We start from the raw sequence: 13,479 nt of genomic DNA on the forward strand, positions 1-13,479 counted from the left end.
ACAAAAAACACTGCAAACCACAACACAATTGAATATAAATTAAAATATGAAAACAAAAAGAACGTGCATATTTATGGCATTATTTTTGTGCCACTATTCTGAGCACACGTAAAAAAACTTTGAGCGCATGTAAAAAAAAATTGCAGGTGCAAGTGTTGCATTTTGAGGAGAAATCTATTTTGCGCGTACAAAAGCTGAATTTGAGTGAACAAAATTCATTGCTGCGTGCAAAAAACGTATTTCAGTGTTTGCGCTTATCTATACACACACAACAGCACCCCCTCTCGCTCAGTTTTTTCACTTGCACTTGCTCACAATGTGTTGCTCACGCTCACAACATTCTCTACTTCGTGCGCTCAACTCTCTGTACACCGTTATAAGTGTGCCACAAAACCAACCAATCACAGACTTAGTTTCAAAAATTCTGATTGGCTCTTACGGTCTCCAATCAGCTTGCTAGCTACTGCATTCTGGAAACACTGTCCGAAATGTAGCTAAATCCAGCTAAACCCCAATTTGCGGATAATATCTTTAATTATTTTATTTTAAAATATATTATTTTTTAAGACTATCGTTGGTGTAATGTAGTTGCAACATACAACCATGCCAACTGACTCATTTTTCCAAATTATATTTGAGTAGCTCTTTTATGTCGTCGAATACTGAACAGCAGCACGAAAACAGCATGTCCCGGCCACATGTAAGTAATATAAAATCATTTTGTACATTATTATTCGCTTGATAACTGACGTAAGCTAATTTGCAAACTATGCAAACTTGAAAAATGATGTACCTCATGTAGTTTGTTTTATGGGTTGTTTATTTTTGTCTGAGATACATCATTTCATTATATTTTTTTAACTACTTGTCCATTTGCTGCTTTTAACAGGACATACTGAGACAGCAAATGATGCATAGACTCCTCTCTAAACTGGAAGCTGCTTTAAACCAACAACCACTAAATCTGGATTATTTGGAGTTCTTGACTCGTCATGAGCTTGTTCTGTTTGAATCTTTCTCTCAGCTAACAGGCGGTCTGTCAGAGATTACAGAGGCTCTACAAAACGTTCATCATCTGGTTCAGTGTGAAATTAACATCAGCTCTGTGGCCATTATTGAACTGGAAACAGAAGTTGGTCTGGGACCTGGCCACCCCAGAATCGTACTAGAGAGAGAAACTCAAGAACTTGTTGGACACTCAGCTGCATTGCTAAACGTCTTGGTGTTTCAAGAAGAACAATCTACAGGAGGATGCAAGAATTTGACTTGTCTGTGAGAGGAACATACAGCACAATGAATGACCAAGAGCTGGACAACATCATATCGGCTATCAAAAATCAGATGCCAAATGCTGGCTATCGAATGGTTCAAGGACATTTGGTTGGGTCTCCATGTTCAGTGGTGGAGAATGATGGCCTCCATGCATCGAGTTGATGCTGTAGGGATCTTCACACGGATCACAGCTACTCGGTGCGAGGCCCTCTCTCCCTGGTCCACATAGACACAAATCACAAGGTAATAAGGTAAAATACCCACTTATATAGCTCTAAATCAAGTTGGGCAGAAAGATGCACGTTATACTTTAAATCTTATCTGACAGGTCTTTCAGTGTATTTATAATATTTTAAAAAGCACTTGATAGAGTAATATTAAGTAAAAGGATTACAGGATGTGTAACAAAACCAGTAATGAGCAATTATTTACACTTTGTATATCGATATTTTCCATGATAACAAGCCTATCAACACAAAATACGGTAAGTGCTGAAGAAAAAATCATGACAAGAGAACTAAAATATTTAGTCTCATTGAACTTATAAACATATAAAAATGTTGGTATTATTTTCAGCACACCTGACAAGTGTCCAGTTTAAATCAGTGGCAAGTGTGCATACTGAAAAATGTATTTTCAATGTCTTACACGTTCTGCAAATCAAGCCTTAGTGAGATTGTTTTCCCTCTGAAACAGGTACAATGTTGTGATCTTTGGTGGAGTGGATGGCTACTCAAGGAAGGTAAGATTTTAACTGTTATGTAGAATATTTGGTAGTTTTGAAATGAGAGCTTTATTAGGTTATTTTTTTATGAACATCAATTATTCAGCAAGCCAACATAGTGGACGATTTGCAATTTTTTTAAAATTTATAATCAGTTCTTTACAAAAAAGGTTCAACTAAAAGGCCATTTTCATTTTTTGATAAGTACTACCAATATTGATGTATAGACTACTCAAGCTTTGTATTATGGTTATGAACGTAGAACCGTACAATATTCCTTGAACACTTATTATGAAACTGCATTATTAACTATTAACTATTTTTACTGCAGGTCCTGTACTTGGATGCAGCAACTAACAACAGGGCAAAAACTGCATTCTTATTTTTCCTGAGATCAGCCCAGCTTCACGGCTTGCCATCAAGGTTTTATGCCCTGATTAAATTTATATGCTAGCAACAAGTTTCATTAAAGCAAACTTTAAAAATTCCTTAAAAATGTAATTTTATCATAGGGTTAGGGCAGATCAAGGAGTAGAAAACCTGGACATTGCACATTTCATGTTTGCCACAAGAGGAACAGGGAGAACGAGTTTCATATCTGGAAAGAGTTTCCACAATCAGAGGTTAGTCTTTTGATGTTTTTTATATTATTGTTGACTGCATGTAGCAGTTCTGATATTGATTTGAAGCATGAAATACCTGAAATCCAAATTCAAATGTATTTACAGAGTAGAACGACTTTGGCGTGATGTCTGGATTGCAGTCACTAGCAAGTACCATTCTTCACTCACTCGAGGAGGATGGCCTGCTTGACATTTCAGATGTCATTCATCTCTTTGGTGTCCACTACATCTTTGTCCCTCGACTCCGAGCAGATCTTGTCACCTTTTGGATCATTCCAGATCAAGGAGTAGATCTGTAATGATCTAATGATCCAGCATTTTGGATCTTGCTGCAGCATAATCCAAAATGCTGCAGCAAGAGTCCTGACAGGGACTAGAAAGAGAGAGCAGATTTCTCCTGTTTTGGCTTCCTGTTAAATCCAGAATTCAAAATCCTGCTCCTCACATACAAGGTCTTAAATAATCAGGCCCCATCTTATCTTAATGACCTTGTAGTACCATATCACCCTATTAGAGCACTTCGCTCTCGCTCTGCAGGCCTACTTGTTGTTCCTAGAGTATTTAAAAGTAGAATGGGAGGCAGAGCCTTCAGTTTTCAGGCCCCTCTTCTGTGGAACCAGCTTCCAGTTTGGATTCAGGAGACAGACACTATCTCTACTTTCAAGATTAGGCTTAAAACTTTCCTTTTTGCTAAGGCATATAGTTAGGGCTGGACCAGGTGACCCTGAATCCTCCCTTAGTTATGCTGCAATAGACGTAGGCTATTGCCGGGGATTCCCATGATGCACTGGGTGTTTCTTCTTCACTCACTATGTGTTAACAGACCTCTCTGCATTGAATCATATCTGTTATTAACCTCTGTCTCTCTTCCACAGCATGTCTTTGTCCTGTCTTCCTTCTCTCACCCCAACCAATCACAGCAGATGGCCCCGCCCCTCCCTGAGCCTGGTTCTGCTGGAGGTTTCTTCCTGTTAAAAGGGAGTTTTTCCTCCCCACTGTCGCCAAAGTGCTGCTCATAGGGGGTCATATGATTGTTGGGTTTTTCTCTGTATCTATGAAGCGCCTTGAGACGACTTTTGTTGTGATTTGGCGCTATATAAATAAAATTGAATTGAATTGAACCTTTGTTGGAGGATGGAATAATCATCCCCTCAGGACAGAAGGTGGTCTCACTCCTGAACAGCTCTGCTGTATGGGACATCTACAAGAGCTGGACGAGGGCGAGAGACTTGAGGTACCAGATCATAATCAGATTTTTATTTATTTAAATGTTGAATTTCAAAATTTTAGTTAGCAGTTACCTCTGCTCTTCTGAAATTAACAAATTAAACACTTGTAGCACATCTGGGAGATGCTTCTGCTGATTTTATACATTCTTGCTTATCAATTACCTCTAATCTAAATTACAGTAAGAAGAACATGAAAACAAAGGCATTCTTTTTAAATTGTTGTATTTAATGGAAAAACCGCTTACACAGAATAACATTCCTCCCAAAAGTACCTATTCTGGAATAATGACCATTATATATGTTTGTGGATGTGAAGGAGCTTCAGGATCCTGCATTGACTGGGAGAGTGCTGGACTGCAAGAAGAATCTAACAGCACAGTTGTGGTTCCTGAAGTTGCTGGATGAGGAAACCCTGGAGCGACTTCAGAGAACAATTAATCCCATTCTGAGTCACACGGCCGTGACCTGTACATACAATTCCTGCTACAGGTGTCAAACCAACAGTGACACTTAACATGGACGTGAAAGTCAACGCTCTTTTAAGTTCTCAAATACTGGATTTCTTTGCTAAAACATTCAGATTACAAGTAGACAAACAAAGCCCTTGCTTATTATCTATCAACGTAGGACCCTACACAAAGTTTTGAAGTCTTGTCATTTTCCTGAAACAGCTACGAACATCTTAACAGCTGATGTTTAGAAACATTTTTACTCATTTAGTTTCCAAACTACAAGACAACAATGTGTTAAACTCTGTGGAATCCACCACCACATCTAACTGCTGCACTCATTATGGTTTTAAACACTGTGTAAGTCACAGTACAAGTGCATGCACTCACAACTGGGTAACAAATGGAGTGATCTCCCAGCCGCTCCTTACATTCGTGGTCAAACTTGCATGTTATTTTGAAATGTCTCTTTTCATCAGGAAGGATGGGAACATGGGACTGACATCCACTGGAGCACCTGGTGGACAGCAAGAGACTCTGATTTTTCACCGCCTGTGTTTCCATCTGTGATGTTTGAAAATGTTTCTGAAGTCTTTTCTAAATAAAAAGCGATCTGGATTACAATGTTTTAAATTAACAACTAAGAATACTTCCTAGTGCCCTGCATGTTAAAGCAAAAATACTTAACAGATGCAGGTATATATACAATACTATAGGTATATACTAATACTATATAGTGCCCGATACTTCAATCTCCGGCAAGAAATTTCATCAAAACTGTCTCACCTCATCATCAGTCTCATCAGGAGAGAATTTTCCTTTGCACGTATTGATGTGTACTGCAAGCATCTGCAGAGGCATAACTTCATTACACTGGTAACATATCTTCTTTGGCATCTTTGAAAAGTGCTGTGAGTCGAGTCCTGCAAAAATTCGGAAGCAGATTTGCGTCGCGAAAACGCCAAAACGCGTGAAACGCGCGTCAGTGTAGCGCGTCTGGCGCGTTTGACTCGCGCAAAAAAAACACGCGCGTGAGTTTTTTTGTTGCATTTTGTGCATACGCGTGTTTCGCGTCTCCCGCTCGAGTTGGAAAAATCTGAACTCCAGCGTCAAATCGCGCCGCGACAACCAATCAGGAGCCTGGTGACGTGGCTGTAACCTAGGTCAAAGGGGCAGATCCAGCCAAAGCCCTTCATTCTTCAATGAAGGGAAGGCTAATCAACGGCGTAGCAAACAACCCGGAGCTGTACGACACCAGCTGCTTTCTGTACCGAGACAGGAATATAAAGCAACCCCCGGGCCTCGGACCGGTACCGGTCCGTGAGTCGTTTGGTACCGGGCCGCGAGAGTTGAGGCTCAGGTGTGAAATGTTTGGTTTTCAGGGTTTTTATCGGTTTTCAGCGTTATTTTGTTATCGTTTTTATTGTTTACTCGGTTTTCCTGGGTCTTTTCACGTGTGTTATGAATAAATTTTCTTTTTCTCAGTACCGGTACTAGTTTTATTTTGTTGTATTTATCCGCGACACCTTAAAGGCCGGTCCATGAAAATATTGTCGGGCATAAACCGGTCCGTGGTGCAAAAAAGGTTGGAGACCGCTGATATAAAGGACCGAGCTTGGAGGAAGATATGTGAAGAGATCGGGCAACCTGGTAAGTTCATTCATTTCTCTTTTGAACGTTTTCACTGACCCGGGGAAGCCGCACAAAAGCTAGCAAGCCACCGTTATTTTCCCACTGATGTACAAATACCATTCTGCTTTTATGCATGTTGTCATAGGAATATATTTTGTTTATTAATAAACAGCACACAATGGTCCCGCTGTTCATCCGTCACTGCTTCGCTTTTTCGCTGATTTTTTTATTGCACAGTACAACTTTCAACAATGCGCATTGCATTCTGCAGCCTGATTGACAAATCTCCCCCGTGTCGTGTCTCCTGCACTTGCCTAATGTATCATGTTTGGTTTTGATAACCATCATGTCCAATAGAAAAAACAGCACAAAAACACCCATAACTATGACCCTCATTCGGAAATAGACACCTGCACCGCGAGGGGAAAAGGCGCACAAAAGTGGCAGGCAGATGAAGACAAAACGCGGCATAATAATACTTTTACGTTTTGCAATCTACAAAGGTTTGCACTTTGAGAATCAAATGTGAGAACTGTGACTAATGTTCATGTGTGTGGGGAAAAAAGTGTATAAAGTGCGTGGCGAGGGCTAGTTATTCTGAGAACCCCTGCTCCAATAAATGAGGGACCACTGTATATACTTTCTCTATGACTATTGTTCTCAACCTGTTAACATTTAATATTGTCTTGATAGAGCCAACTGATTCTGCAGCAGAGCATCCCCTGTTGCTTCTCCTGGCTCCACAGTCCCTGAGCTCCTGCTGCTGCACCCACAGGTATGTACAGTAGTGATGGGTCGGTCGCGAACGAAATGGCTCCTAGAGCCGGCTCCTTATTTTTTCTTTCTCTCACCCTCTCTCTCTCTTGCACTTTTTTCCCGCCTCACTCAGCATGTGAGCCTTGTGCTTTGCGCTGGGCAGAGGGGGGAGGGGCGGTAGTTACACTCGCAGTAGCACAGGAACAGAGCGGGAGGGAGAGAGAGAGAAAGAGCCAGGGACAACAACGTCACATTAGAAAGGTATAGTAATCATCCACAACTATTTTCAGTTGCAGATGATAAAGGATTCAGAAAGTTTATTCATGCAGGTCCATATGACAGAGAATATGCATCTTCTTTTTGTTTTCATATTTTAATTTATATTTAATTGTGTTGTGGTTTGCAGTGTTTTGTGTTGTTTCACTTTAAATTTGTTTAAAAGGAAAAAGTTGAAAATTTAAATAGTTAAAAGTTGAAATGTGAATAGTTGGTTTTTGTATTATATGATTTATTTATTACATTTTATGTGGAGTGAATAAATAAAAGTATATTTACGGTGGCCCCTACAGACAAAACACGTACAAACTCCAAAAAACTTACAAAACACAACAGAAGTGCTCCAGGATGCTAGTGGGCAGTGTTGAGCTTTTGTTACCTCGTGGCTACACAAGTCAGCAAGTACCAACGACTGGATTTGGTGTGTGGTAGTAACAGGTAAATGAACATTTTTTTTAAAATTACTTGAATATATATGAGTGCTTGTGTATAAATACACAAACAATACACACATGCTTTCTGTCATGATCCTGGTTCTTTTGACCCAGCGTTTTAAGTTTGAGTTTATGTTTAAGTTCATTAGATTATCTAAGTTCATTTGTTTATTAGATTCCCCTTGTGTATCCAACCCCTGTTAAGTCTCCCTTGTCCTTCATGTGCTTCATGTCTGTGTTTCTTATGTTGTCATGTTTGCGTTTCATTATGTTTCCCATTTTATTTTGAAAGAGGTCCTGTGTTCCTGCATTTTGTTTTACTCTTCCCCTGTGGCGTTGTTATGTTCATGTTGTGTCTACTGTGCCTTTCTGTTCCATGTTTCGGGTCCCTATGTTCTGTCTCCCCAGTCTGTTAAGTTTACATGTCTTGAGTTCCGTCAGTGTGTTTCCTGTTTTACTTTCACAGTCTGTCCTATGTTAATGTTTCTAGTTTTGCTTCCCTTGTCTTGTCCTGCCTAATTACTCCCAGCTGTGCTCTCCTCCTGTGGCTCATTCCCCCTCGTTATCCCTCAGTGTATTTAAGCCCCATGTTTCTCTTTGTCAGTGTTGTGTCCTCCCTCATGTGATTTTTCCCTGTGGCTCCTTGTGCTTTAGTTTTCCCAGTTTAGTTTTCTATTGTTTTTCGTGTCCCACTTCACGCCAGCAATAAAGCTATGTTTTTTGAGTTTACTTTTTGTCTCTGCGAGTTTGTGTTTGGGTCCTACTCTTGCCTGCACACAGCCGTATTGTGACACTTTCATGCTTTCAATTGTGTAATTTAAGTGATCTGCTCTGTTTTGGAAGTTCAGTTAATGCTAGAAATGTGTTTTGGAGTTTGTACGTGTTTTGTCTCTAGGGGCCACTGCATATATTTATATATAAACATATATAAATAAAACCACTTTTTTTTTACATTAGTAATTCCTTTTGTGCATAATTTTATATTATTGTTAATAATAAATTAATTAAAGCAACAAAACAACCTGAAGAGCCGGTTCTGTAAAAAGAGCCAGAAATCCCATCACTAGTTGAGTACCTTCACTGGACATGACCGCGGACATGACCGCGAACACGCCCCCCTACACTTCTTACGTAGCCAGGCTGCTCCAGTTTATCTGCTGATGGTTTTACTGACGACTCACTAAATTAAGGTAAATACAACCACATCACTATTATTAAAAAGACACACAGTTTATCATCTTATAGTTCTACAATATCTGAAATCACTCTGTTGTTAATTAGTTTCCTAGATTAGCCATTAGCATACACACTGTGTGTTCGTTTTTTTTTTTTTTTTGATAGCTAGTTAGCAGTGCCATACACCTGTTACTCTAATAGTCTGTATTTTTGAGCGATGCAGCACTCCTTGGTTGTTTTTTTATCCTTTTTTAGACAGATATGACATCAGCTGCACACTCCACAGAGGCCCAGAGTTACTGTTAATATCAGAAATGTAATGTTGTCCTTTAGGATTTTAAAATAAGACTGAGGATGATATAAAACTGAAGCTTTAAGCTTGTGCTTAAATTATGTCAGATGCTAATTTCAAGTCTGAACATGTTCATTTTGTCTATTATCATCTCATTAAAATAAAAACAAAGGTAATCTCTCAGGCTAGTGTTTGACAAGTGGCTGCTCTAAGAGCCTGCAGCGTCTCCAAATTTCTCAAGTACATTGACTGTTCACTTATTACGTCCTGTTTCAAAACACTGATGGCAGCAGTAAAACTTCAGCTTGAGACATCACAAGAATTTACAAAGCAACACATAACGCACAAGTGGGAACTTGGAGAAGTAAATACTAGTATGAAATATGCATCCAGTCTCTTCTGGTTATCCTTACCAGGGTTGCGGGAGGACTAGCATGAAATGGTTTTATAAGACATGAAAGAATAAAGAAGTCTCGTCTCAGTTTCAGTTTTCGTATGGGTAGAAGGTTTAAGACGGGACTTGTCTGGATTATAAGGACTGGACTGAGGTTCCAGTAAAGATAAATGATCAATTAATTGATTTCATCACGTAAATATTATTTGTCACATCTGGAAACCACATTGAATTTAAGAAAACGTTGCTGTGTTTGTTGTGTGTATGAATATGAAATAGTTATTGCTAAATGATACTGAAGTGTCACTTTTTCAGGTTGCTGCCTTCAGCACATCTGTATAACTGTATAACACATCTGTATAACTGTATAACACATCTGTATAAGTGTGTTGCATACATATAATTGTTGTAAGCGATGATGATAAATTCAAAGATGTCAGGTGTTGCCGTGTCAGTAATGCTGTATGCCTCTTGCAGACTAACAACACCAACACTTGTAATGATGCTTTATTCAAATTTATTGTCACTCAGCAACAAACAGCTGCATGTTACTGATCTATGAAATCAGTTCCTCTGCAGTCACTTCCAGGATCAGCCTTTGAAGTCCTTCAGTTGCATTCAGACTGATGAATATTTACCACACTGTGAAGTTCAGGATAATTTGCTGATGTGGGCTGGGAATGATACAGCCGATACCTGCAAACAGTTCAGTATTAGAAATAGTCAATAGATGTATCAATAAAGTATGATAAGTTGAATACAACAAGAAATGTTATGGAACATTTTACAGTGAGCTTACCAACTTCGGTTGGTTTGAATTCACTGTTTGTGACATTGGCCAGCAGCTGCCAGTAGGTACGAGCTTCATTATTCCCAGCCACACCATTCACACTCTCCAGATAAGGCCCATAGTTGTCATTGTCACTGTAGGTGAATCTGTGAGAAAGAAAAGACCTTGTAAATGATCAACAACAGCAGTCAGGCTCAGTATTTGAGCTCACTTCCTCATCAAATTTCCTGTTAAGTGGCAGCTGTGTTTGCATTTCTTCTTTCTTGTTCAGACTAACGTGGTTCGGGTGAGGGAACGATCTTGGTATGTATGTGTAAATGACGATGAAAGTCGTCATGTATAAGAGTATAAACACTTAAAGTTAGAAACGGCCAAAGACAAAACACTGACCATCAGTTTTGAAAACAAACAGCAGCCTTCCTGTCCCAAACATCACCAAGACCTCCTCTCAGTGCTGAGTTATGGCTCTGCAACTACATCAGCTCAGTATAATTAGTATGGCTGCTACGGGTCACTCTAACTTCAAAGAAAGTGTATATCAGATTGGTTAATTTGGGTAGACAATCCGGTTGTTAAGTCTGACGTCACTAGCCGTGTCTGGGCCTAAACTCCGCTGCAGGTCCATATATCAAACGATCACTATGGCATTACTGAGAGTTGAAAAACTGTCTAAAGTCTTTCATCTTTAATAAAATGATCAGCGTTCTGCTCTACCAGGTGTAACAATTGAGTTTAACATCCAGGCATCCATGAAAACGGAATTTATGACATTTAACGGAGTTAGAAGTTAGCAGGAAGTTAGCTCGCTAGCTTCTATCTAAATACAATATAGCATGTCCTGACTGTGGGGTTTTGGAAACAAATTCAAACGTACAGCTCTGTTATCACTTCCAACATAAATGAAGACAGAAAACTAAACAGCAGTGACGTTTGTAGGGTTACTGAAGTTTGGCTAGCTGGTATTTAATGATGTGCTACGTGACCGCTAGCGACACAGCTATGTTAGCATAATATAAACAAGCTAACCTTTTTCCCACTCGATAAAAGTTAACGTGAGTGTTCTCGGTGGTCAGGAACAAATGTAATCGCATGGCAGGATGCTGTAAAAGGACCAAACTTCAGCCAGGAGAACAACTGAGATAATCCATCCACAATACGAGGTTAGTCATTCATATACTGCTGCATGGGCTGGGCTGTAGCTACATCCTAAGGTTTTAAAACTGAGCTTAAATAAATGATTAGCGGTAATAAAAGCCGAGGGAGGTCAACAGTGATCACTGACTGTTTTAGGAGCTTTTTGAGATTAAATACAGTAGAAGAAAATAGAAAACATTAAACATGTTAACAACACAAAAGCCATATTAAACGCAGACTACTTTAGGAAGTAGGATTCGTCACGTCATCACTTAACGACCGGATTGATGTCCAGATAATGTCAAATACTTACAGCACAGACTATACAGAAGATCCTTATGTCACCAAAGTGGTGTTTTTTAAAGCTACATGTTTGGCAATTGGCTATCATAGATTTTAAAAATACAATTAATTTCAAGTCCAGATTAAAAACCTATTTTTATTCCCTGACTTTTACTGTGTGGGTAACTGACATTTTTATTACTTTTATTGCTATGTTTGCTTTTTGCTATTTTATTACTATATTTATATTTGTTTCGTCGAGCACTTTGGTCTATCAGCTGTGTTTTTAAAGTACTATATAAATAAACGATGATGATGATGAAATTATTCGGTGAGCAGATTGGAGTAGAGAAGAGTAAGGCATGGATCTGAAGCTGAAGGCCTTTTCGGGGCATGTAACAGACACACAGGTCCAATGTGTCCATTTCACACTTTTTCTCTCCAGAGTCTGAAATAGATGCAAAAGCTGAAATACCAGCAGGAGGAGATCATGTATCTAAAGCCATGAAGTGCTCGTGAAGAAGGTATGAAGTCCTTTCCAGGGTGATGTTAGAAACAATTATGCGACATGGATCATATGTATTTACATGTGTGTTTAAACACTCACCCCTGATTATTTTGGTGTTGGCTTGAAATAAACTATCACCCTCTTCTGGTACTGAAGCTTACTGCAATGTACTGGAGCTACCTGCATGTCTGTGGAGAGGCAAAGCGTGAAATGGACACAGTGGACTGGCGTGTCTGTTACACTCTTTCCTGTGATACTGGGTTGGACTGTCAATTAAATGGCAGCAACGCCCTAATGTACACCCTGCCTCATCTGTTGTAGTCTACGTTTGATTGGAAAGAGGATGTATTGAAACAGGCTTAAGCTATAAATTGTAAATGTGGATAAAGCTGACAACAGGATTAGCAACTGTCATAACAGATACCATTTCATATTTTTTTTAAAACTATGTACTGTATACTAGTATGTTACTGCCGTCTGTGACGATGTGATCTGTGGAATCTGTAACTAAACTCAGTAATGGTGTGACAGTTAACAACATGCTGACACGAGGAGAGGAGTTAAACAGTTGCAAAGCTGCCACAGACAGTCCTTCAATGCAAAATGAAAATATGGTGAGCGTCATATTGGGATTAAGGCATGGTTCCATGATGTTCTGTGCATATTTTAGTATATTAGATGTTTGCACCAGATTTCATAGATATATGTTAGCCATAGTTGCTCAGTGGAGATTACACATCCTAGCAGTTATAAGATTATTAAAATTCTTGTGTCAACATAAATTTCTGCATGTAAATTAAAACTTCCAACTGATGCTGTTATCTCACTTGAAGTCTGCATCGGAGTCATTGAGTCTCTTCATCGCACCCAGCAGGATCCCCCCACTAATCACTTCAGTCTTGTAGGTTTGTAGAGGTTTGTTTTGTAAGGTGTTCTTCACCATTATAGCAATGGGAATCATTGGCGGTGCTAAATGAGCCACAGACAAAAGGTTAAAAATATTAAATGATAATGACAGTCATTCTAATAAAAATTACACTTATTGTTATGAAACTTACCTTCAGTCAAAGTCCAAGGAAGCAGTGCGAGCAACAGGGCTGCAGAGAGGAGAGAGGGCACCATTGTCATCGTGGCTGTTAGGAGTTCACTGTTGATGATGATGATGCTCACTCACATGTTTTATTTCAGTGATCAGTGTTTACATACGGACTTTATTGATCTTGGTTTGAAAAAGCAAACAAAGTTATCCATTGAACCAACTCTAATGTCACCTTGAGTCCTTGTTATGAAATCATGTTTGAACTGATAACTTGTACAATGAACAATGACGTACCAACATGCTGCATCATGTGCCAACATCAACTCTCCCATGACCTTTCTGGATTGGGATTTTTGTTTTTTAACATTGCTTAAACTTTGTGCACATCAGCAAGAATAAAAAACAACAACAAAAGTGTAAAAATGAGTTTTACAGGGTTTTTATTAAATTGTTATTTCTGTACACTTAA

General features: G+C 39.2%; 1 protein-coding gene and 1 pseudogene across 2 annotated transcripts; one reads left to right on the forward strand and one right to left on the reverse strand.

The window, feature by feature from the left end:
* Positions 1 to 648: 648 nt before the first annotated feature.
* Positions 649 to 2,918, forward strand: LOC146504576 (uncharacterized; annotated as a pseudogene). The gene is made up of 6 exons (XR_014877890.1): positions 649 to 700; positions 890 to 1,523; positions 1,969 to 2,014; positions 2,328 to 2,419; positions 2,509 to 2,619; positions 2,725 to 2,918. The product of XR_014877890.1 is annotated as an uncharacterized LOC146504576 (transcript).
* A 6,839-nt stretch (positions 2,919 to 9,757) lies between these two features.
* On the reverse strand, positions 9,758 to 13,149 carry LOC146504577 (cobalamin binding intrinsic factor-like). Its single transcript, XM_085184725.1, has 4 exons — positions 13,030 to 13,149; positions 12,799 to 12,940; positions 10,057 to 10,193; positions 9,758 to 9,953 (listed from the first exon to the last, which is right to left on the reverse strand). Exons 1-4 carry the CDS (start codon positions 13,097 to 13,099, stop codon positions 9,892 to 9,894), a joined length of 411 nt encoding a protein of 136 aa, XP_085040851.1. The 5' UTR covers positions 13,100 to 13,149; the 3' UTR covers positions 9,758 to 9,891.
* Between the last annotated feature and the right edge of the window lie 330 nt (positions 13,150 to 13,479).

This window comes from Neolamprologus multifasciatus, chromosome 14, assembly GCF_963576455.1.
Source record: "Neolamprologus multifasciatus chromosome 14, fNeoMul1.2, whole genome shotgun sequence".
Taxonomy (NCBI): domain Eukaryota; kingdom Metazoa; phylum Chordata; class Actinopteri; order Cichliformes; family Cichlidae; genus Neolamprologus; species Neolamprologus multifasciatus.

Bases quoted from the DNA above. Each gene is read 5' to 3' on its own strand.
- LOC146504577 (XM_085184725.1), bottom strand. From the start codon at position 13,099: ATGACAATGGTGCCCTCTCTCCTCTCTGCAGCCCTGTTGCTCGCACTG. The intron at 10,194-12,798 runs GTGAGATAACAG...TCTTTCTCACAG, and splicing joins GACTCCGATGCAGACTTCAA to ATTCACCTACAGTGACAATG. The intron at 9,954-10,056 runs GTAAGCTCACTG...AACTGTTTGCAG, and splicing joins ATTCAAACCAACCGAAGTTG to GTATCGGCTGTATCATTCCC.